This window comes from Chiloscyllium plagiosum, chromosome 3, assembly GCF_004010195.1.
Source record: "Chiloscyllium plagiosum isolate BGI_BamShark_2017 chromosome 3, ASM401019v2, whole genome shotgun sequence".
NCBI classification, from domain to species: domain Eukaryota; kingdom Metazoa; phylum Chordata; class Chondrichthyes; order Orectolobiformes; family Hemiscylliidae; genus Chiloscyllium; species Chiloscyllium plagiosum.
The window spans coordinates 7,002,206-7,024,985 of NC_057712.1; the positions used below are offsets into that span (position 1 = coordinate 7,002,206).

Below are 22,780 nucleotides of genomic sequence, written 5' to 3' on the forward strand. Positions count from 1 at the left end.
AGACAACAGCTTGAATAGCTGGACCACAATGACAACTTTGCCTTGCTGAGGTAATCTCAAAGTCACTCTTATACAAACCTTCATGAATCCTCCAGAGTACAATTACTATAAAGCCTAGAAACAAACTGGTGTTTTGTTGGACCATAGTTGTCACTTTATTTTGGAAAGTAAATCTAGCAATTTAGCAATCTTCACAAAATTTACAAATACCAAAATAAGGCACTTACTTGAAGTCCTTGCAGTCTGCATCTATTCCATTCTGCAAAACTAGCCCATTAGCTTTGGAAATATCATCATCTCCTTGTTTCAGATCTCTATTTTTATCTTCCTCGAATGGTGATGATTTCCCTTTCTGATCAGCCTTCTCATTCTCATCAGTCTCAGTGTCTCCCGCACCCTAATGAAACAAAGCCACTAAGGCAGATATACTATACAAATAAACTATTCAGTATCCTCAATATCAATGCACCAATATTTCTATTAACTGCATTATTCTATATACAAGTTTCTAATATATTTAAAAGTGCCTAATAGAAACGCCTGTATCAAGTCTTTGTATTTAATCTCAAAAACTTGGAGTATAACATATAACTAGTAAATGAACTATACAGATCAGCATAGACCAGGTTCAATCCTCAGTCTATGCTGGTTTAGATTTCAGCTGAGAACAATAACAGGTACACTTATAATGGCCTCTATCAACTTTGCTTAAAGCTAGGTAGAGTACCTCTTCACAATCAAACCACTCTTCCAGAAAATCTGCATGGAAATACTGAGAATCAGTACCATTCTCATTTTGTTTCATTTGATGCTACCTTTATACTTTCATATCTACTTACCATATCTTTCCTCGCTATCTTGGAAAAGGATCACTTTTGAAATGTTTTAATGGTCTTCACAAGTTACCCATTCCTTTACTTTAGAAGTGCCTTGTCTTTGCCAACTGTCCATGGTGGTGCAAGCAGCATATCATCATGAAGAGAGGACTGGTTAATTAATTGAAGAGTTGGGATTAGGGAAGCATTTTCAGGATGGCAACCAAAACTAATGTCACGCCATGGGAATTAGTGCTGGGACCAGAATTATTTCATATGGAGAAAGTAAATTTATTATCAAGCTTGTGGAGAATGTATTAGGTGGGAAGGCAAGAAGGCTACAGAAGGATATAGAGAGGCTAATCAAGTGGGCATAATCTTGGCAGCTGGATTGTAATGCTTAAAAATGTGAGGTTATGCACTTTGGCAAGAAGAATTGAAGAAATGAATATTATTTAAGTAGGGAAACACCACAGAAAGCTCCAGCACATAGGGAATTGAGGCTCTGTTGCTTTAATCATAAAAAGGTTCAGCAGATAATAAAAATGGCAATTTCAAAGGGAATTGAGCATAAAATTTGGAAGGTCTTGCTAAAACTATACCATAAGAACACAGATTAACCCATTCAGCCCATCAAGTCTGTTCCACCATTCAATCACAGCTAACAAGATTTACAACCCTATTCTCCCACTTTCGCCCCGCAACTCTTGATCCCCTTGATACTCAAGAACCTACCTATCTCAGTCTTGAATATATTCAATGACCTGGCCTCCACAGCCTTCTGTGGGAATGATTTTCACCATTCCCTGGCTGAAGAAGTTCCTCCTTACTCCATTCTAAAAGGTGTTCCTTTCATTCTAAGGCTGTGCCTTCGGGTCCTAGTCTCTCCTACCAATGGAAACATCTTCCCAGATCTACTCTATCCAGGCCATTCAGTATTCTGTATGTTTCAATTAGATTCCCCTCATCCTTCTAAACTCAGAGTATAAATTCCGAGTCCTCAAACATTCCTTTTCATTCTTAGGATCATCCTTGGAAACCTCTTTCGAAGACACTCCAGGGCAAATAATCCTGAGATAATGGGCCCAAAATTGAGCACAATACTCCAAATGCAAGATACAAGTTGGACATTTCCTGGAATACCGTGCAGTTTTGGTCCCCTTACAGAAAGAATAATACACTGGCACTGAAAGCAGTGCACAAAAAGTTCACTAGGTTGATCCTGGCAGCGTAGAGATTTATTATGAGGAAAGGTTGAGTAAGTTGAACATTGAATGAGAGGAGACCATAGAGTCATAGAGATGTACAACAGAGAAACAGACCCTTCGGTCCAATTCGTCCATGCCAACCAAATATCCCAACCCAATCTCCTCCCACTTGCTAGCACCTGGCCCATATCCCTCCAAACCATTTCGAATCATATACCCATCCAGATGCATTTTAAATGTTGCAATTGTACTAGCCTCCACCACTTCCTCTGGTAACTCATTCCATACACGTACCACACTATGCATGAACACATAAGATTCTTAGCAGGTGCTCCCTTGTGGGGGAGTGTGGAAGAGGGTTATAATCTTAGAGAAAGGAGTTGCTCATTTAAGACAGAAATGAGGAAGAATTTCTTCTCTCAAAGTTTGGTGATTTCATCAAATTCTTTATACAGAGGGCCGTCAGGACAGGGTTGTTAAGTATAGTCAAACCTCAGTAGACAGATTTCTATTAAGGGAATTGGGATTATGGGAACTGATAGGAGAATGGAGTTGAATGGTATCAAATCAGCCACAGTTATTGAATGGTACAGTGGGACTCAACGGGCTGAATGCTCCTATGGCGTTTGGTCATTAATTCTTGCTTTTGCTCCCCCAGTTTTTCGTTTATGGTGTTTTATGCAAGCCTTTTGTGCTTTGTCTTTTATTTTGTACATAGGTTTCTTTCACGTTTTTCATTCATGTTGAATATTGATCTAAGTGTGCAAACATCTGGTCTACAAAAATTGTATTACTCAGTTATTCCAAAGTGCTTTACAGCAAGAAGGAAAAGGAAAAAAAAATGAAAGCTGCAGTGGAGACAGAGGGAGGGAGGGAGGGAGGGAGGGAGAGAAAACCTGTTCACTATTTTCCAAAATGTCTCATTTCTGAATACATACACACGGCTGTGCCAATGATGCACATTATGGAATGATTCATTGAAACATATCGTCAGTCACGTGGTTCTAAGTGAACTGAGATTCCATCAGTAACTTATTATTCTGTCCCTCAGACAAATAGCCATTCTCCACATATGATCCGATACAGTTGAAGGGGGAGGATTATGCTTGACCAGAAACTACATTTTCAGCTAGGTAATGATTAGTAGAAGAAACAAGGTGGATTTCCTGCTGCCTTATATTGATGTGGCGCTAACTGCATTATCCCAGTTCCTTCTCACCTTTGAAGAACAACCAATCACCAAAGGAGTCAAATTCTGATCTTGAAATCAATAAGAAACTGGTGGCAGAAAGCAGTACACTGATGCTTTTAGATTCACATTTATGCTGCCAGTCTCCTAAACAGAGAGCTTCAAACTAGTAAAATGTACTTTTGATGCTGAATTAGGAAGTTCGTCATGTATACAGCAGACCACACTTTGAATATATTTCCAGTTAAAGGACTAACCCAAAACATATTCACTGAATGCACTCTTTCCAACTAGTATTCTTTACACCACCTTTAGTTATTTTTAAAATGCTACATTTAAGGTACCAAAAGCTAAATTTTTTACTCTCTCAGTACTTGATCCTTGCAGGTTGCCTATATGGTGAGTTGCTATGTGACAATACAATAAAATGATATAGGGAACACCATTATCAGCAGCTCCATTTATACACCAGACTCAGCAGAAATGAATATTCTGAGGCTAGCATACTTTTTTCCACTCGCATTTATTGCCAGTAAAATACTGTCTATTTTTAAGAGTTTTGGAGTTCCAATGAAAGCCTGAAACATCTAAAGAATTATTTTGAGAATTAAAATCAAAATGTAAATCCACAAAAATCCTGAAGCTACAGGAGGCAATTTTTAATAATGTACTCCTTGAGATCACTCAAGAACACTTATTTACATTTTTCTCCTATATAACAGAAAACATATTGCGCATTATGTCTCTGTTTTAGAGTTATTCTCTTCGTATCTAGGTTTCCTCCCAGGATTCTTATATTTCATAAGAACAGAGTAGCTGTTCTGAACTAGTTGATAAATATCCAAATATGGCAGGATACTTTGCTCACTGATTATCCAATCATCTTTGGAAAGTATTGGGAATTAGAGTTAAAAACAAGAATGAGCCATCAAATTCATATACAACTTTTACAGTAAAACTTGCAACTAATATCCTTTCTTTCATTGTCACTCTGCAGCAGGGAACAGTTACGGTGTACAGCCTATGGCAGGACTTATGTGCAGAGCTTTTCACTTGGAGAGGCTGTTGTGCTGCAGCCATGACATGATTCTGGAAGACCAGGGTATTTTCCTAGTCTTAATGCTAGCCACTTGGCCATACTATGAACACACCACTATTAATGCAGTGTTTTTACATTAGTAAAACTTACCAAACGTGCTTTACTTATGTCAAGGAATGATATCAAACAATCGAAACTGAGCCACATGAGCAGATATTTGAGCCAGGGACCTACATTTGGGCAAAGGAATAAGTTTTAAGGATTGTGGTTAAAGGAAAGAGGTAGAGAGGTGTAGAGAGTTAGGGATGGAATTCCAGAACCCACGTCCTTCCAGATGAAGGCAAGGTTGCCAGTGGTGGAGTTAGCAAAATTGGAGATATCAGTTATGGTCATTTAGCTTTTTTTTGCTTTCAGTAAAGCTTTCTATTCATAACAAACCTATCCAAAGTACACAGCAGAATGATTCACAGTCTCATCAAGTGCAGAAAAGAAATTAAATAAGTATTACTGGCCCTCTCTCATTCAAGAGCAAGCTAAATTTACATTATGGTTTTAATATAGAATCCAAAACCTCGGCACAGACAGTTAAATAGTTAGATACCAAATTGGAGGAGGACAAATTAGTACAGGTATCTGAAAGTTTCTTGAGTTAAGTTGTTTGGAAGCAAGTAAAACATTTCGAGGAGATCAACAAATAAAACGTACAGCATCACAGGAATAAATGCAGATGGAATCTGGGGACACAAACTATAAGGAATGCAATGCGTTTGAAGCCAATCAGGAGAGAACAGAGTCATACTCAAAAGGCAATGATGTTAGCTGGAGGTAGGCCATGCCATGATGAGATCAAGGTATATTGAGGTCAAATGGCCACTACGACTAAATGAGTAGAGCTGATGCTGTAAAAGTGTAGCCAAGTCAAAAGTGAACAAATAGCGTGGAGTGAAACCAACAGAAGCAGCAATTATAGATGCGATTAACCTTTAGAACACTTTAGCCAAGCAGGAAGATACGGTCAAAGTCAGTGATTGTAAAAAGACAGTGATGGGGCTTTGCAAATTGCCAAGAGTGGCACGAAGAGTAGCCACGGGCATCTTTAAAGGTGTAGGAGTATTAATTGATTGAAAGTAGAAGGTATAAGTGGAAAAATGAAAAGGTAGCAAGTCGAGCATGAAGAAAAGGAGCCTGAGAAAGAGGATGCAAAGTAATGGATTTAATATAGGATGGCAACCAAAATATACACATGAATGGACAGGATGAATGCACAGCTGTCAAAAATCAAAGCTTTTCAAAGTTTTGCATGGCGCCTAAGCAGTTAAGTACGCAAATAATTGAGAGTACAAAAGGGGAGGAACAAGTATGTCATACTCAATTGCAAACACTTCCATTATACATCAACAGCTCATAGCCAAATTTAATGCCAAGTTCATTTTACTTCGCACTTCCCATGCATGAAAAATCAATTCATTTACAAGCAATGAACCATATCAACATTACTGAGACTTTGATTGTTCGTCCGCTAGACTTTGGCATGGCTTCTCTTGCACATGACCAAAAAAGGTTTACTTTAAATACAATTGATACATTGCTTATTTTAAAAAAAATTGATTTCTATTTACGCTGCTTTTAATCAAAGCTAGATGGTAGCAGAAATATGATAAATGTTAGACAACTAAAAAATACTAATGAGGTGCAATTATGAATTTTTTTAATTTTCTAAGACCAGAACAGGAGTACTGCATGCTGTTTTGAGCCCTACACTATAAGAGTGGTAAACACATGCAATGCTAATCCACTGGTATGCTATCTGATATAAGGAAAAATTGACGATCATCCTTTAGATCAGAGATGAAAGTGTGATTTGATAGAGCTTGAAGTTATGAAAGGATGTGATGAACAGATAGCAAACAGAAACTGTTTTCTTTTTAAACTCGGAGAACTGAGAGACTGTTAGTGATGAAAGCATAAGTCAACATTTAAGGCTAGATTATACCGATGACTGAAATTAAATCAAATAGGAGAAGGCACAAGCACTTAAGACAACTGTTTAGCTGAAGGATAAATAATTGCACAGACTGGTCAGAGAAAAATCACTGTTACCACATTACTTCTACATAACATCCAGAGAAAAAGGTGAAGCTGCCCTTGTCTAATGTTTATCTAGTGTGTTAGAATAATTTGATTCGGAAGAACAGCAGATCTCCTTTGGTGAGTCTCCTTTGGTGAGTCTCATTCTTCACTAATATCTGGATGGGTTCTACCTATTGATTCAGAGTGTAGCTACACAATCAATATTTCCAATACCATGAGGATTCACTGTTTGTACAAATAGTGGCTGAGCTGAAGGTGGGGAAGACAGTGAAGGTAGGACTGTAGTCAATTTGAGATACATTAGGAAATTAAATTACAGTGAAGCTGCTGAGGTACAGAGAGCCAATGTGAGTTAGTAAACAGGCCTCTGTGTAGGACAGTACATATGGTTCAAATGTGACACACTTTGAAAAGGATGGAAACTTATAAAGAGATCTCTGTTTTAATAGTGGAAGACTGAGGTTAGCAATACCGTGGAAATAACTCAAGGTAAAATAAGACAAATTTGAAAATAAATTAGCTCAGACCATGACAACAACTGCAGGCATATAAGAATTAGTGGCTAAGCAGAAATTGAGAGTTGGGGATTAAATGATAATTTCAGTTTTAGCTGATCTGAAGAAATTATGGCTCGTTCAACACTGGGTGACAGCAATCAACTAACTGAGGAAGATGCTCAGACTTGAGATGCCATCAGTGTAAAACTGATCCCAAACCTAGAAATGATACTGTCCAAAAGAGCAACAGATTAAGTGAAACGATAGGGAGTAGATGGCTGAGAGACCCTAGCAGAGAAAATGCAAATCAAGGAGAATGTTTTAGATAGCTAAGAATAGCAACATCAAATAAAATTCTACTAAGCTGAATGACAGAGAAGAAAATCAAGGAAGTGATACTCAATCACGCTGAATGCTGCAATGAGGTCAAGGCAGAAAATGGTGGCTAAAGCACACTATACATACAAGCACTTGTGTATTTATTTACAGATTTACAATGGACAATCACCAGTATATTTTGGATATCTGCATGTAAAACTTAGCATATTAACAATACAAGGAAGCTTATTTCCCCAAATGTCTTAGAAATTATAAGCTGCAGCTCATAAGTGAAGAAAAGCTATTGTTCAAAATGACAGATCAAGTTTAGTGAAGTTTGACAATCAGACCATTAAAATTTATGTCACAATATGCAAAATTTCACACAAACCAAAATAATTACAGTTACTTACAAATGGCCCTTTCCTAAAACGAGAGTCCAGTTTATCTCCAGGTGAAGATCTCAACACATACTCCACCATGCTTACTCCGAGGCCACCACTTTCTGAACGGGGAGAAAGAACAGCGCTGACTTCATTGCTTCCATGAAAACCTTGACCAGGTCTTCTCTGTACCATGATAGGCTGTGACACAGTGTGGTCTGGGAAGCAGAATAAATTGACATATTCTATCAAATTTTGAACTAATGTTCGATGGTAAAAAATAATAGAAATTAATTAATGGATTTATTTATACAGCAATCCACCAACATTTATAAAACATTGATACAGATCTTGAGTCCAAGAGGAACTGATAAAAGATTTGAGCAGATTGTTAATGTGAACAAACAGCACAAAAATAGTATATGGCAAAAATGGAGGTTTTCTTGCTTACAGTAGTAGAAATTAGGAACAAAATGGATCGAGGTATAAATCTGCATCATGAGGAATACATAACCATAAAACGTGGGGGTGGCACGGTGGCTAGCACTGCAGCCTCACAGCACCAGGGTCCGAGGTTCAATTCCAGCCTTGGGTGACCGTGTGTAGAGTTTGCACATATTCCCCGTGCCTGGGTGGGGTTCCTCCCACAGTCCAAAGATGTGGCCATGCTAAATTGCCCAGGGTGCATTAGGTTGCATTAGTGTTAGGTGCATTAGTCAGAGAGAGATGGATTTGGGTGGGTTACTCTTCCCTGCAGATTTCAAGTGGGAGAAGCAAAAGCAGCAATCATAATTAATGTTGGAACCAATTGTATTGAAAGTGATGAGTTCTGAAAAAGGTGCTTCAATACTTAGATGATGTATTAAAGAGCTGAATGTCCAGAACTCAAAGTCAATATTGAGACAACTTCCTGTAAATCAGATCACACAATAAGCTTGTTTTATTGGCTGTATAAAACTGGGTCTTTGAAGCTCTGTAAAATTTCCATCATCTGCTGCACTGTATTTTAAATGTTTGGTATGTAACAATCTGGTGAAATTGAGATCATGTGCATGATTTAGAAATTACAATTGAGAGAAAAAGCAGATAGGGTGAATAGCCAAGGTCTTTTCCCAGGGGTAGGGGAATCCAAAACTAGGCGGCATAGGTTTAAGGTGAGGGGGGCAAGATTTAAAAGAGACTTAAGGGACAATTTTTTCACATGAAGTGTGGGGATTGTATGGAATGAGCTGCCAGAGGTGGAGGAGGCTGGGACAATTACAATATTTAAGAGGTATCTGAATGGTACATGAATATAGAACATAGAAGAATACAGCGCAGTACAGGCCCTTTGGCCCTCGTTGTTGCGCCGATCCAAACCCACCTAACCTACACTAGCCCACTATCCTCCATATGCCTATCCAATGCCCGCTTAAATGCCCATAAAGAGGGAGAGTCAACCACTGCTACAGGCAGGGCATTCCATGAACTCACGACTCGCTGAGTAAAGAACCTACCCCTAACATCTGTCCAATACCTACCACCCCTTAATTTAAAGCTATGCCCCGTCGTAATAGCTGACTCCATACGTGGAAAAAGGTTCTCACGGTCAACCCTATCTAAACCCCTAATCATCTTGTAAATAGAACAAAGAAAATTTACAGCCCAGGAACAGGCCTTTTGGCCCTCCAAGCTTGAGCCAATCCAAATCCACTGTCTAAACCTATCGCCGAATTCATAAACATCTGCATCCCTCTGCTCCCCACCTACTCATGCATCTGTCCACATGCACCTTAAATGAATCTACTATGCCTGCCTCTACTACCTCTACTGGCAACATGTTCCAAGCACTTACCACCCTCTGTGTAAAATACTTGCTGCGTACATCCCCCTTAAACATTTCTCCTCTCACCTTGAACGTGTCACCTCTCATTATTGAATCCCTCACCCTGGGAAAAAGCTTATCGCTATTTACCTGGTCTATACCCTTCATGACTTTGTAGACCTCAATCTCCTTTTTTCTAATGAAAACAATCCTAACCTACACAAACTCTTCATAGCTAGCACCTTCCATACCAGGCAACATCCTCTGAAACCTTCTCTGCACCTCCTCCAAAGTGTCCACATAGGAAGGGTTTAGAGCAAAATAGGCCAAATGTTTGCAAATGGGACGAGATTAATTTAGGATAACTGACTGGCCTGAATAAGTTGGACTGAAGGACCTGTTTCTGTGTTGTGCATCTCGATGACTAACTGTTGATCAATTCGCATCCAGCTGATAAGAGCTCTATGTTTTGCAAATTGATTATTACTTTATAAGAGGAAGTATGTTCATAATTTTTAAGCACTATCATCATAAAGGTAAAGACAAAATGGTCAGGAAACCAATGTGGTTTGTCTTCACAAAGGTTATTCTGTAACAACTGTATAGATAACAATAATTACACATTTGAAACGTAAGCAATAATCGTTACACCAACTTGACTAGTTTTATCATAAAGCATAGAATATAATCCAGATAGAATTACACTTTTTAAAAATGCTTTTGCATATTTACCAAGAAATAAGAATTCAGTTTTAATGAAACTAAGCAACATTTTCCCTAAATTGTAAACACATAGACACTAAGAAAATGTATCCAAACTACTGAGACCAGCTTTTGCCTTCAGGTTTTGTTTTACAGTTATTGAATTTGGCAAAAACATAAACATTTATTTTTACAAGAAAAAATGTTAGATTGACACTTACGAGTTCCTCCCCATGCAGTGTCTCTCCATTCATCTCCAAGGAATATCCCTTTTTGGCCTTCCTTTGCTGGATCATCAGACTCCCAGAATTTCTTAGCAGGTAAAAGCTAAGAAGGAAAAAAAACAAGTTAACAACCACCACATTAAATTGGTGAATATAGAGAAACATTTTATATAGGAGGAGCTTGGTAAGCACGTGTTTGTTAAAAAATATCTAAAACTTCATTTGGTGTTGATGTCACTATTCATACAGATGTGTTGCTATAAAATGATATCAAGGCTGCAGGACATGTTTAACTGGGACTGCTTTTGCACTCCGCTATCATGGTTCAAAGCAGGTAATTCTAATTATTTCCTCAGAGGTTTAGTTTCAATTTTCAAAGCTATGAAATAGGGAACAAAGCAGTAAGCTACAAAGTGGCAAGATGAACATTTTTAACAAAATGGTAATGCTATCATATGCTTATTTATGTTTCAAGTCTCCACAGGATAGTCATCTCCTTTAGCTGACAAATATTCTCCCAGGTGTCAATTCATCTAGAGCTGAGCACTGAGAAGTAGGAAAGGCAAAATGTAACCGATAACTACTGCGTTTCTAACAAATTTACAGTACTTTTGGGGTGGTGGTAGCAGTGACGGGGGTAATCTGGGCCCAGAAATTTTTTTGAGTCCCATACAGCTACTGGAAGTTCAATGGAATATCACTGCAGACTTGATAAGCAAAACCTGTACTCGTATTCACGATGCCCAAGCGTGCATGTTTTAAATTGTTCACGTTTGTCGAGAAGATAAATAACAGAGGCCTGAATCTTTTCGGGAAATTAGCTGCTTGGGTATAGCGAAATGCGTAACAGAAGCAAACAACAATTGCAGCAAGGCCCAACTCAATGTTCTGAGCAACTCAATCTTTTATGCTTTTCGCAAGCAGCACGACGACATTCTCACCAAGCAGCAGAGTTGCCATGTGACAGTAATTATTACTTGTTAAATGACTTGTTAACACCCAAAGTTCATCTCACGAATATTTAGCTTTTTATCTTAACAAACAAGCTTGATGTCATGAAAATTGACAAGGAAACCAATAAAAGCATCTAGCAAATTAAGCTGACAGCTTGCTCCGTGTGATCTTCACGTTGGAAACCGGCACTGGCATTAGATGCACCAGCTATATGCACCCCACATCCACAGACATTGATATCTAACATGAGGCAGCCTCTAGGAACTCTCATGGCACATCTTAACAGTTCCCATTCATACTTCAGTGCTGCACTGCGAACCATGGACACTTTACATTCAGGGCAATGCACTCAGGTCAGGGATTGGACCAGGCCACACCTGCAGGTTCTTTGCTCAGTGTCATAGCACACGCACACACACACACTCCAGCTGGATGCTCTGAGCATCTCTACCTGAAAATGTATTGCCTTTTTGCACTTTGTTTCCTCAGCCAAGGATACCAGGCTCATATTATTGCTAATTTGGAGGCGCCGGTGTTGGATCGGGGTGTACAAAGTTAAAAATCACACAACACCAGGCTGTAGTCCAACAGGTGTATTTGGAAGCACTAGCTTTCGAAGCGTCGCTCCTTCATCTTTTAACACCTGACAACCACCTGATCCATACATGTACCACCCTCTGCATGAAAACGTTGCCCCTAAGGTATCTTTTATATCTTTCCCCTCTTACCATAAACATTTGCCCTCTAGTTCTGGAACTCCCCGACCCCAGGGAAAAGACTTTTCTATTTATCCGATCCATGCCCCTCATAATTTTGTACACCTCTATAAGGTCACCCGTCAGCCTTTGAAGCTCCAGGCTTCCCTATAGCTCAAGTCCTCCAACTTTGGCAACATCCTTGTAAATCTTTTCTGAACCCTTTTAAGTTTCACAGCATCTTTCCGATATGAAGGAGACCAGAATTGCACGCAATATCCCAACAGTGGCCGAACCAATGTCCTGTACAGCCACAACATGACCTCCCTACTCCTGTACTCAATACTCTGACTAATAAAGGAAAGCATACCAAACCGCCTTCTTCACTATCCTATCTACCTGCAACTCCACTTTCAAGGAGCTATGAACCTCCACTCCAGGGTCTCTTTGTTCAGCAACACTCCCTAGGACCTTACCATTAAGTGTGTAAGTCCTGCTAAGATTTGCTTTCCCAAAATGCAGCGCCTCACATTTATCTAAATTAAACACCATCTACCACTCCTCAGCACACTGGCCAATCTGGTCAAGATTCTGTTGGTATCTGAGGTAACCTTCTTCACTGTCCACTACACCTCCATTTTTGGTGTCATCTGCAAACTTACTAACTGTACCTCTTATGTTTGCATCAAAATCATTTATATAAATGACAAAAACTGGAGGACCCAGCACCAATCCTTGAGGCACTCCACTGGTCACAGGCCTCCAGTCTGAAAAACAACCCTCCACCACAACCCTCTGTCGTCTATCTTTGAGCCAGTTCTGTATCCAAATGGCTGGTTCTCCCTGTATTCCATGAGATCTAACCTTGCTAATCAGTCTCCCATGGGGAACCTTGTTGAACGTCTTACTGAAGTCCATACAGATTACATCTACTGCTCTCCCCTCATCAATCCTCTTTGTTACTTCGTCAAAAAACTCAATCAAGTTTGAAAGACATGATTGCCCATGCACAAAGCCATACTGACTATCCCTAATCAGTCTTTGCTTTTCCAAATACATGTATATCCTGTCCCTCAGGATTCCCTCCAACAACTTGCCCATCACTGACGTCAGGCTCACTGGTCTATAGTTCCCTGGCTTTTCCTTACCACCTTTCTTGAACAGTGGCACCATGTTCGCCAACCTCCAGTCTTCCAGTACCTCACCTGTGACTATTGATGCTACAAATATCTCAGCAAGAGGCCCTGCAATCACTTCCTTAGCTTCCCACAGAGTACTAGGGTGCACCTGATCAGGTCCTGGGGATTTATCCACCTTTACCTGTTTCAAGGCGTCCAGCACTTCCTCCTCTGTAATATGGACATTTTGCAAGATGTCACCATCTATTTCCCTACATTCTATTTCTTCCATGTCCTTTTCCACAGTAAATACTGATGCAAAATACTCATTTAGTATCCCCCCCATTTTCTGCGGCTCCACACAAAGGCCACCTTGTTGATCTTTGAGGGGCCCTATCCTCTCCCTAGTTATCCTTTTGTCCTTAATGTATTTGTAAAAACCCTTTGGACTCTCCTTAACTCTATTTACCAAAGCTATTTCATGTCTCCTTTTCACCGTCCTGATTTCCCTCTTAAGCATACTCCTACTGCCTTTACCCTTTTCTAAGGATTCATTCGATCTGTGCTGTCTATACCTGACATATGCTTCCTTCTTTTTCTTAACCAAACCCTCAATTTCTTTAGTCATCCAGCATTCCCAAAACCTACCAGCCTTTCCTTTCACCCGAACAGGAATATATTTTCTCTGGATTCTCATTATCTAATTTCTGATTATTAATTCTGATTACCTTCCCATTATCCAGCCTCCTTTTAATTGCAAACATTTGCCCCCAGTCAGCTTTTGAATGTTCTTGCCTAATACCATCAAAATTGGCCTTCAAGTTAGAAGATTTCTGAAGAAGGGCTCATGCCCGAAACGCCGATTCTCCTGCTCCTTGGATGCTGCCTGACGTGCTGCGCTTTTCCAGCAACACATTTTCAGCTCTGATCTCCAGCACCTGCAGTCCTTCAAGTTAGAACTTCAACTTTTAGATCTGGTCTATCCTTTTCCATCACTATTTTAAAACTAATAGAATTACGGTCGCTGGTGCCAAAGTGCTCCCCCACTGACACCTCAGTCATCTGCCCTGCCTTATTTCCCAGGAGTAGGTCAAGATTTGCATCTTCCCTAGTACATACATCCATATACTGAATCAGAAATCCTTCTTGTGCACACTTAAACAAATTCCTCTCCATCTAAACCTTTAACACTATGGCAGTCCCAGTCGATGTTTGGAAAGTTAAAATCCCCTAACCACCTTATTATTCTTACAGATAGCTGAGATCTCCTTACAAGTTTGTTTCTCAATTTTCCTCGATCAGAGGGACTATAATACAATCCCAATAAGGTGATCATCCCTTTATTTCAGTTCCACCCAAATAACTTCCCTGGATGTATTTCCAGGAATATCCTCGCTCAGTACAGCTGTAATGCTATCCCTTACCAAAAATGCCACTCCCCCTCCTCTCTTGCCTCCATTTCTATCCTTCCTGCAGCATTTATATCCTGGAACATTAAGCTGCCAGTCCTGCCCATCCATGAGCCATGTTTCTGTAATTGCTATGATATCCCAGTCCCATGTTCCTAACCATGCCCTGAGTTCATCTGCCTTCCCTGTTAGGCCCCATGCATTGAAATAAATGCAGTTTAATTTATTAGTCCTACCTTGTCCCTGCCTGCCCTGACTGTTTGACACGCTTCTGTTCTCAACTGTACCAGTCTCAGATTGATCTCTTTCCTCACTATCTCCCTGGGTCCCACCCCCCCACCTTACTAGTTTAAATCCTCCCGTGCAACTCTAACAAATCTCCCTGCCAGTATATTAGTCTCCTTCCAATTTAGGTGCAATCCATCCTTCTTGTACAGGTCACTTCTACCCCAAAAAATATTTCAATGATCCAGAAATGTGAATCCTTCTCCCATACACCAGCTCCTCAGCTGTGCATTCATCTGCTCTATCCTCCCATTCCTGCCCTCACTAGCTCGTAGCACCAGGAGTAATCCAGATATTACTGTTCGTGAGGACCTCCTTTTTAAATTCCTGCCTAACTCTCTGTAATCTCCCTTCAGCATCTCGACCTTTTTCCTTCCTATGTCATTGGCTCCAATGTGTACAATGACCTCTTGCTGGTCCCCCCTCCCCCTTAAAAACATTCTGCACCCTCTCTGAGACATGCTTGATCCTGGCACCAGGGATCCTGGCAACAGACCATTCTGATTTTTCATTGCTGGCCACAGAAACCTCTGTCTGTGCCTTGGACTAGACAGTCCCCAAATTGATCGCTTGGAACCCGACATACCCCTCGTCGCATTAGAGCCAGTCTCAATACCAGAAACTTGGCTGTCCCCCTGTGAATCGATCACCCCCTACATTTTCCAAAACAACATACTTGTTTGAAATGGGGATAGCCATAGAAGACACCTGCAATACCTGCCTACCTCTCTTACCTTATCTGGAGTTAACCCATCTGTGACTGTATCTGAGACTTTCCTCCCTTCCTATAATTGCCATCCGTCACATACCGCTGCCGTTGAAAATTCCTCATTGCTTCTAACTGTCTCACTAACCAATCCATTCGATCTGACAGGATTTGCAACCAACAGTATTTATTGCAGAAATAATCTGCAGTAACCAGTAAACTCTCAAACTCCCACACCTGACAAGAAGCACATATCACTCTGCTAAAGGCCATTTTTGCTCCTTCACAATCTACAGATCCAGAAAATAACAGTCTTATTCCTCTACAAAACATGCCCCAGGTTAAATTAATAGTTACGGCATATACTTTAAGTTTAATCAAGAGACATATCTCAAAAAACAATTAAGAAAGAACCAACTCTACTCACTACTGCAGACTTTCTGTAGACCACACTTAAAACAATTCACTTATCTGTTTCTGTGCTGTGACTTCGCCCGAACAGTTCCTCTGAGATCAGTTGTGAATTTCACTGTTTGTTAATTTTCCCAGATGCACTCCAATGTTCAGCGATACATGAATTCAAACAGCAAAGGCAGTAACTGTGCAGGTTCACTGTGGTATCCATTTCTTTCTCTCTCTCTTGCACTGACCTCACCACGTGCTTCCTTTGTCTATTCTTCTCCCTTTTAAAACTGCTGTTGTTTTGACTTTTTTTTTCCAAAGTTCCAAAATCTTTTCCAACTTGCATTATTGCAATTTGCACAAATTGTTGAGGCTCCAGCACTTATCCTTCAGACACTTCACTCATTATGAAATTTGCTGACCTTAAAATGATCCAGTTATCCCGACTGAGTTTCCTATGAGCCAATCCTCAATGCTAATATGAGCAACACCATGAACCTGTACCTTGTACAGAAACCTTTCACAGGACATATTATTTATTTTAAAAACCTAAATACCTATATTAGGTCTTCTGGTTTCCATTTATCTGCCATGTTTACTCAAAAAACTCCAGTAAATTCTTCAAGCACAATTTCACATTCACAAAACTATAGTCATTTTGCCTGAATGGAATCCAAAAAATAGGAGTATGAAAATGTATTTTGGTGCAATGATTATCTTCCCTAATGACAGATGTTCAGTTAACTACCACAATGCTCTGCAACCCATCTCTCTTCTTTCTGCAATACAGGTGCTGCATTTACAAGTGTCCAATTCACTAGGATCTTTACAGAACATTGAAAAATGTGAATGATAACAAGCAATGCATTCACAACTCTGCAACCACATTTTTTCTAAAACATACTAGGATGCAGTCCATGATATCCAGAGAATTTGTCAGCTTTCAATTAAATTACCTTGTCTAATACCTTTTGTTTGAGATTGCGATTGTCTAAATCATATTCTTCTTTTGCAGACAAGCTGTCCCCTGTTCCGGGATGCTTTTTTACATCTTTCAAGATGACAAATACAATTACATTTGCAGGTTATTTGCAGACACTACAAATATGTAAGCTCGTGGTCAATTTATATTTAACTCAGTTATACAACAGCATGCTCTCTTTCGCTTCCCCAATTACGCTACCGAATTAGGAGGCTATTCGCTCAGCTACATTGCAAGGTGTCAGTGGCAATCTCCTCAGTTACTTTCCAGGAGGGACAGTACCAATCTCATCCACTGCATTACAGGTGGCTAGTTGAGATTCCATCAGATACTTTGCAGTGGAGAATCGTCAGTTACATTATTACAGTCAATATGAATTCTCTCAATTACACTGCAGCAGCCAGTTAAGATTTCCTGAGTTTACTCAGTCACTGTAGATTCCCTCAGTTATATCACATGATCCTGGGTGTTCCTCTGGTTAGAGATCAGTGGTGAGTGGGGTGCCGCAGGAGTTGGCATTGGGCCTGCAACCATTTATGATATATATAAATGGTTTGGAAGAGGAGACAGAGTGTAATGTATCCAGGTTTGCTGATGACCCTAAATTGAGTGGAAAGGCAAACAGTGCAGAGGATGTGGAGGGTCAGCAGAGATTTAGATAGGTGAAGTAAGTGGGAAAGTATCTGGCAGATGGGGTACAAAGTTGGTACTTATAAGGTTATCCACTATGGAACTAAAAATAGTAGGCCAGAGTATTATGTAAATGGTGAAAGACTGCAGTACGTTGTTGTGCACAGGGACTAAGGAGTGTACCCAGATCTCACACCGAGCGCCAGGCCCCCTCCTCCTCCCGCCGAGCCCCAGGGGGCCTCCCCCTCCCGCCGAGCCGCAGGCGGCCCCCTTCCCCTCCTGCCGAGCCCCAGGCAGCCCCCTCCCCCTCCCACCGAGCCCCAGGCAGCCCCCTCCCCCTCCCACCGAGCCCCAGGCAGCCCCCTCCCACTGAGCCCAGACTGCTGCCTCCTTCTGCCATGATTGCAACTTCCCTTCCCACGTGGCTGACAATGCCCTCCAGTGCATTTCCTCCACTTCACGCACCACTGCCCTTGAACCCCACCCCTCCCAAGGCAACAAAGACATAACACACCCCAGTCCTCTACCCTACCAACCTCCGCATACAATGCATCATCAGCTGCCACTTCCGCCACCTCCAAACGAACCCCCCAGAGATATATTTCCCTCACCACACCTATCAATATTCCGAAAAGACCATGCCCTCTGCGTCTCCCTCATCAGGTCCACACCATCCACGAACCCACATCCAACACCTGGCACCGTTCCCTGCCACTGCAGGAAGTGCACAACCCGTGCCCGCACACTCCCCTCACCTCTGCCTAAGGCCCCAAGTGATCCTTCCACATCCGTCAGAAATTTACCTGCACCTCTACCAATGTCACCTACTGCATCCGTGGCACCCAATGTGGTCTCCTCTACATCGGAGAGACAGGACGCCTTCTTGCAGATTGGTTCAGAGAACATCTCTGGGACACCCGCACCCACCAACCCCACTGCCCCATGGCTGAATACTTCAACTCCCCCTCCATCAAGGACATGGAGATCCTGGGCGTCCTCCACCGCCAATCCGTTACCACCTAATGCCTGGAGGAGGAATGCCTCATATTCTGCCTCAGGACCTTGAAATCCACATTTATCCCGTGTGGTTGCAACAGCTTCTTCATTTCCCCTTCCCCCACATTATCCATGTCCCCAGCCTCCAACTTAGCACCACCTTCCAACGGTGGTCAAACTTTTCGTAAATTACCTGAAGTATCCCTGTAACCGTTCAACCTGATGAGTGTAGTAAATGTACTTAAAAAAAGTGAATTCAACTGGAAGCAGGGACTCAAAATCTGTGAAGGAATCACAAGCTGCACAAAAGTGTGGAAAGTCTATCTGCAATTTAAGATTTTTGTCACTTCATAAGTAGACTATGCTAATATTTTCCAGGTAAATGCAATAGAAAGGATTTGCAGTCCCTTGATCAAATCTGCTAACATTTGTTTCTGCAATTAAAATCAGACAGAGCATTTTCTTCCTTTGACAATGATAAGTTGTTCGTTTGATGTAAATCTTGTATTCTATTGGCACAGAAAGTAAATATTGTGATATTTGCATTCGATAGCAAGAAATTGTGAGGTTAATCCCAGAGCCTCCTATTGCTAAACAATCTTTAATGAAACCCTTTGTCGCAGGAGAACTTGGTGGAATAAAAACCTGACCACTTAGGGTCTGGTCTATATACATTCTCAGATAATTAGATAATGAGTACCTCAGATAATTAGATAATGATCGATATGGACTTCAGGAAGATGTTCAACAAGGTTCCCCATGGGAGACTGGTTCGCAAAGTTGGATCTCATGGAATACAGGGAGAACCAGCCATCCGGATACAGAACTGGCTTGAATGTAGAAGACAGAAGGTGATGGTGGAGTGTTGTTTTTTAGCCTGTGACCAGTGGAGTGCCACAAAGATCCGTGCTGGGTCCACTACGTTTCATCATTTATATAAATGACTTGGATGTGAATATAGGTGGTATAGTTAGTAAGTTACTCCTCAGCTCATTGGCTCATCTGATCAAGATCTCACTGTACTCCCATTAACCTCCTTTGCTGTCCGCTACACCTCCAATTTTGGTGTCATCTGCAAACCTACTAACTATACCTTCGATGTTCACATCCAAGGGCGGCTCAGTGGTTAGCACTGTTACCTCACAGCACCAGGGACCTGGGTTCGATCCCAGCCTCGGGCGACTGTCTATGTGGAGTTTGCACATTCTGCCAGTGTCTGCATGGGTTTCCTCCCACAATCCAAAGATGTGCAGGTCAGGTGAATTGGCTATGCTAAATTGCCCATAGTGTTAGGTGCATTAGCTAGGGGCAAATATAGGGGAATGGGTCTGGGTGGGTTACTCTTCAGAGGGTCAGTGTGGACTGGTTGGGCCAAAGGGCCTGTTTCCATACTGTAGGGAATCTAATCTAATCTAATCTAATCAAGGGCTTATGCCCAAAACATAGATTCTCCTGCTCCTCGGATGCTGCCTGACCTGCCGTGCTTTTCCAGCATCACATTTTTCCACACACGTAGAAGGCAGAATGAAGAATATATTCTTTCAAGAATAAAGAAATCCTGTAAGACAAATCACCACCTCAAACTGGAAATGAGATAAAAATCACAACAATGTGCCAGAAACTACAATTATAATTACAGACAAAAAAAACTGCAGATGCTGGAATCGAAGGCAGACAAGCAGATGGCTGCAAGAACACAGTACGTCATGCAGCATCAGGTGGTGGAGAAGTCAACCTTTTGGGTGTAACCCTTCTTCAGGGCTCAGAGTGAGTCCAAGTAGTTGGGGGGTTGGTCGCTGAAGTAGGGATAGGTGAACGATAGAAGGCACAACCTGGTTGATCAATGGGAGGAATGAATCTGGTTAGTAGCTGGAAGGAGGGTCCATCATGAGGAATGGAAGGGAGGAGGGGGCACTGGGAAAGGAGTCAGAGAACCGGATGGGAGGTTATTTCAATTTCAAATAACTTACCTTCCCATCCCCCGACCACCTTCCTAACAAACATTATGATAATCAGGTTACAAACATCATAGCAAAGTCCTTCCATAGTTAAAGATGGAGCATTACAAGTATTGTTGTCAACATAGAGAAAACAAAGATGTTTATACATCATCTTCTGTTCAGTCTTGGCATAGCATTGTTTAGTCTGCATTAAAGTTGCTAGAAAGCTGATTGCTTTATGTATATTAAGTAATAGTCTGGGGGCAGTAAAATTATCTAAAATCAATTTCTGTTAAGTGACCAGAGACTGTAAGCCTCTAATTGTGCCCAAATTGCTCAGCTGGAAGACTGCAAAAAATTGCAACTGATACTGGGAGAGAATTGTAGGCATCACAAGACTCCGCAGCCTATTCATACACCACACAGACTTTACTAAAATTGAACTCAAAATCTGTGTAGTTATCAAAGTTTGCATGAAATGCAATTAAAAAACAGAATAAATTAAGCATGTAGGAAGAATTATCCATTTCATAATACAAACTCGCTAATGCTTACAAAAAGCAGCAAAAAAAAAAGTATAGCCCAAAATGACACGCTATAATAAAATAAAACATCATTTGATTTAAGTAAGATGCCCTCAAACCTTTCCACCCAAAGATCACTTAGGTAGGGGAAAAAATCCCTGCAGGCAATCTACCAGTCCTTTTGCTTGCCTCTGCAAAACATGTTCCTCATAATGAATATAAAAAATGACATTACTTTCGATGAAGCACCAGTACAGTGACATGCGCTTCAAAGCTGGGCTTCATATTTTGCCAGTTCTCAGTCTAAGCAAGCACCAAATGCTTAAAGTTCAAATTCACAACTCTATGTTGCTGGAAATGGCTGTAAAAGTTTTACAGCTCCATGGATGAGTCCAGGATACTCAAGACTCACCTGGAGCAGAGACTCTTAACTGGCTTTGATCTAAAAGACAAGTGGATGGTGGCCCATCAAACATTTCTTGCTGAACACCAGCTTCAGGGATTTGCATTTTGGACTAGCTCACCCAGAGGACCATACGACGCTTTGAGAACTACTGATCAAGATGTTTCCCATCCCAGAAATATCTACACAAAGGATGGCATCTCTCAGTTATTCCCATAATAATTTTAAATGATTAAACAAAACTCACAGGAGACAGCTACGTAATTACCAGTTTCCAAGATATCACTAATGCCTCCAGTAAAGACAAACTTTCATATCTTCAGGATATTTCAAAGTGCTTTATAAACAATCAAATACTCCTGAAGAGTGGTCAATATTGAGATGTAGAAAATCTCAACAAACAAAATCTATCCATCACTGCTTGATATTCAATACCAGTACCATTGATAAAGCCCCCACTATCAACATCCTGGAGGTTTACCATTGACGAGAAACAGAACTGGACCAACTACTGGATCTAAATACTGTTTTCAATATCCAGTTACAGACAAACAATTCTGTAACAAGGAACTCACTTCCTGACTCCCAAATGCCTGTCCATCGTCTGCAAAAACTCAGGTCAGGAGTGTAATAGAAAACTGTTGATTTGCATGGCCTTAGAGCCAATAAAACTTGACAACATCCAGAGCAAAGCAGCCCATTTGATTGGCGCCTTATCCATGCCTTCAACAGTGAAGCAATGTGTACTGACGACAGGATGCACAGCCGTAACTCAAAGTTCTTCTAAGAGCAACCTTCCAAATCCGTGACATCTAAAACCTAAAAGGCTTGAGTTGTAGCAAGTGCATGGTAACTTCACCACCAAGCCACATACCATCCTGACTTGGAATTACACCCCTGTTGCTTTAATGTCACTAGGTCAAAACTGTAACAGCATTGTGGGTTTTCCTATATCACAGTGACTGCTTTAAGAAAGTAGTTCACTACCACGTTCTCAAGGTTAATTAGGGATGGGCAATAAATGCTGACCTAGTCGGTGATGCTCGTGTGCCATGAACAAATTCAAAAGTTTAGAAAATGTGGCAGTCAATCTGTAAATAGAAATCCCCCACAAACTAGAGTGTGACAAATGATCAGATTATATGTTTTAAGTGTGAGACATGAGTAATAAATATTGACTAAGACACTGGCAGAATGTTTTGCTTCCCTTTGAATAATGCCATGGAATATGTCATGATAAGTATGCAGCTTGCAAAGTGAAACTTCAGGGCAACTGACCTGAGAAATTTCATGCCAAAGGTCTCCCAAACAGGTAGTGGTAGAAGCAGCCATGTCTAATGCTATATTAGCATTTTGGATGATCATAATAAACCAATTTATGTATCTCCTTTTCTGACATTTAAGCTAATGGATGAATTGCATGTAAAAATAAACCTCTCAGTTCTGTTACTAATGGGCAGCAAAAT

At 40.8% G+C, this 22,780-nt stretch overlaps 1 protein-coding gene across 10 annotated transcripts in view; it reads right to left on the minus strand.

Annotated features, from left to right (window-relative positions):
- LOC122540667 (pumilio homolog 2-like) overlaps positions 1-22,780 on the minus strand; it is a 109,252-nt gene that overhangs the window by 55,538 nt on the left and 30,934 nt on the right. For 9 of the 10 annotated variants that reach the window (XM_043676718.1, XM_043676758.1, XM_043676743.1 and 6 more), the window contains 3 exons: positions 10,268-10,373; positions 7,571-7,758; positions 228-397 (listed from right to left, as the gene is read on the minus strand). In XM_043676718.1, the coding sequence (XP_043532653.1) occupies positions 228-397; positions 7,571-7,758; positions 10,268-10,373 (464 nt within the window). The remainder of the gene's footprint in view (positions 1-227; positions 398-7,570; positions 7,759-10,267; positions 10,374-22,780) is intronic. The other variant, XM_043676783.1, reaches the window with a different exon arrangement.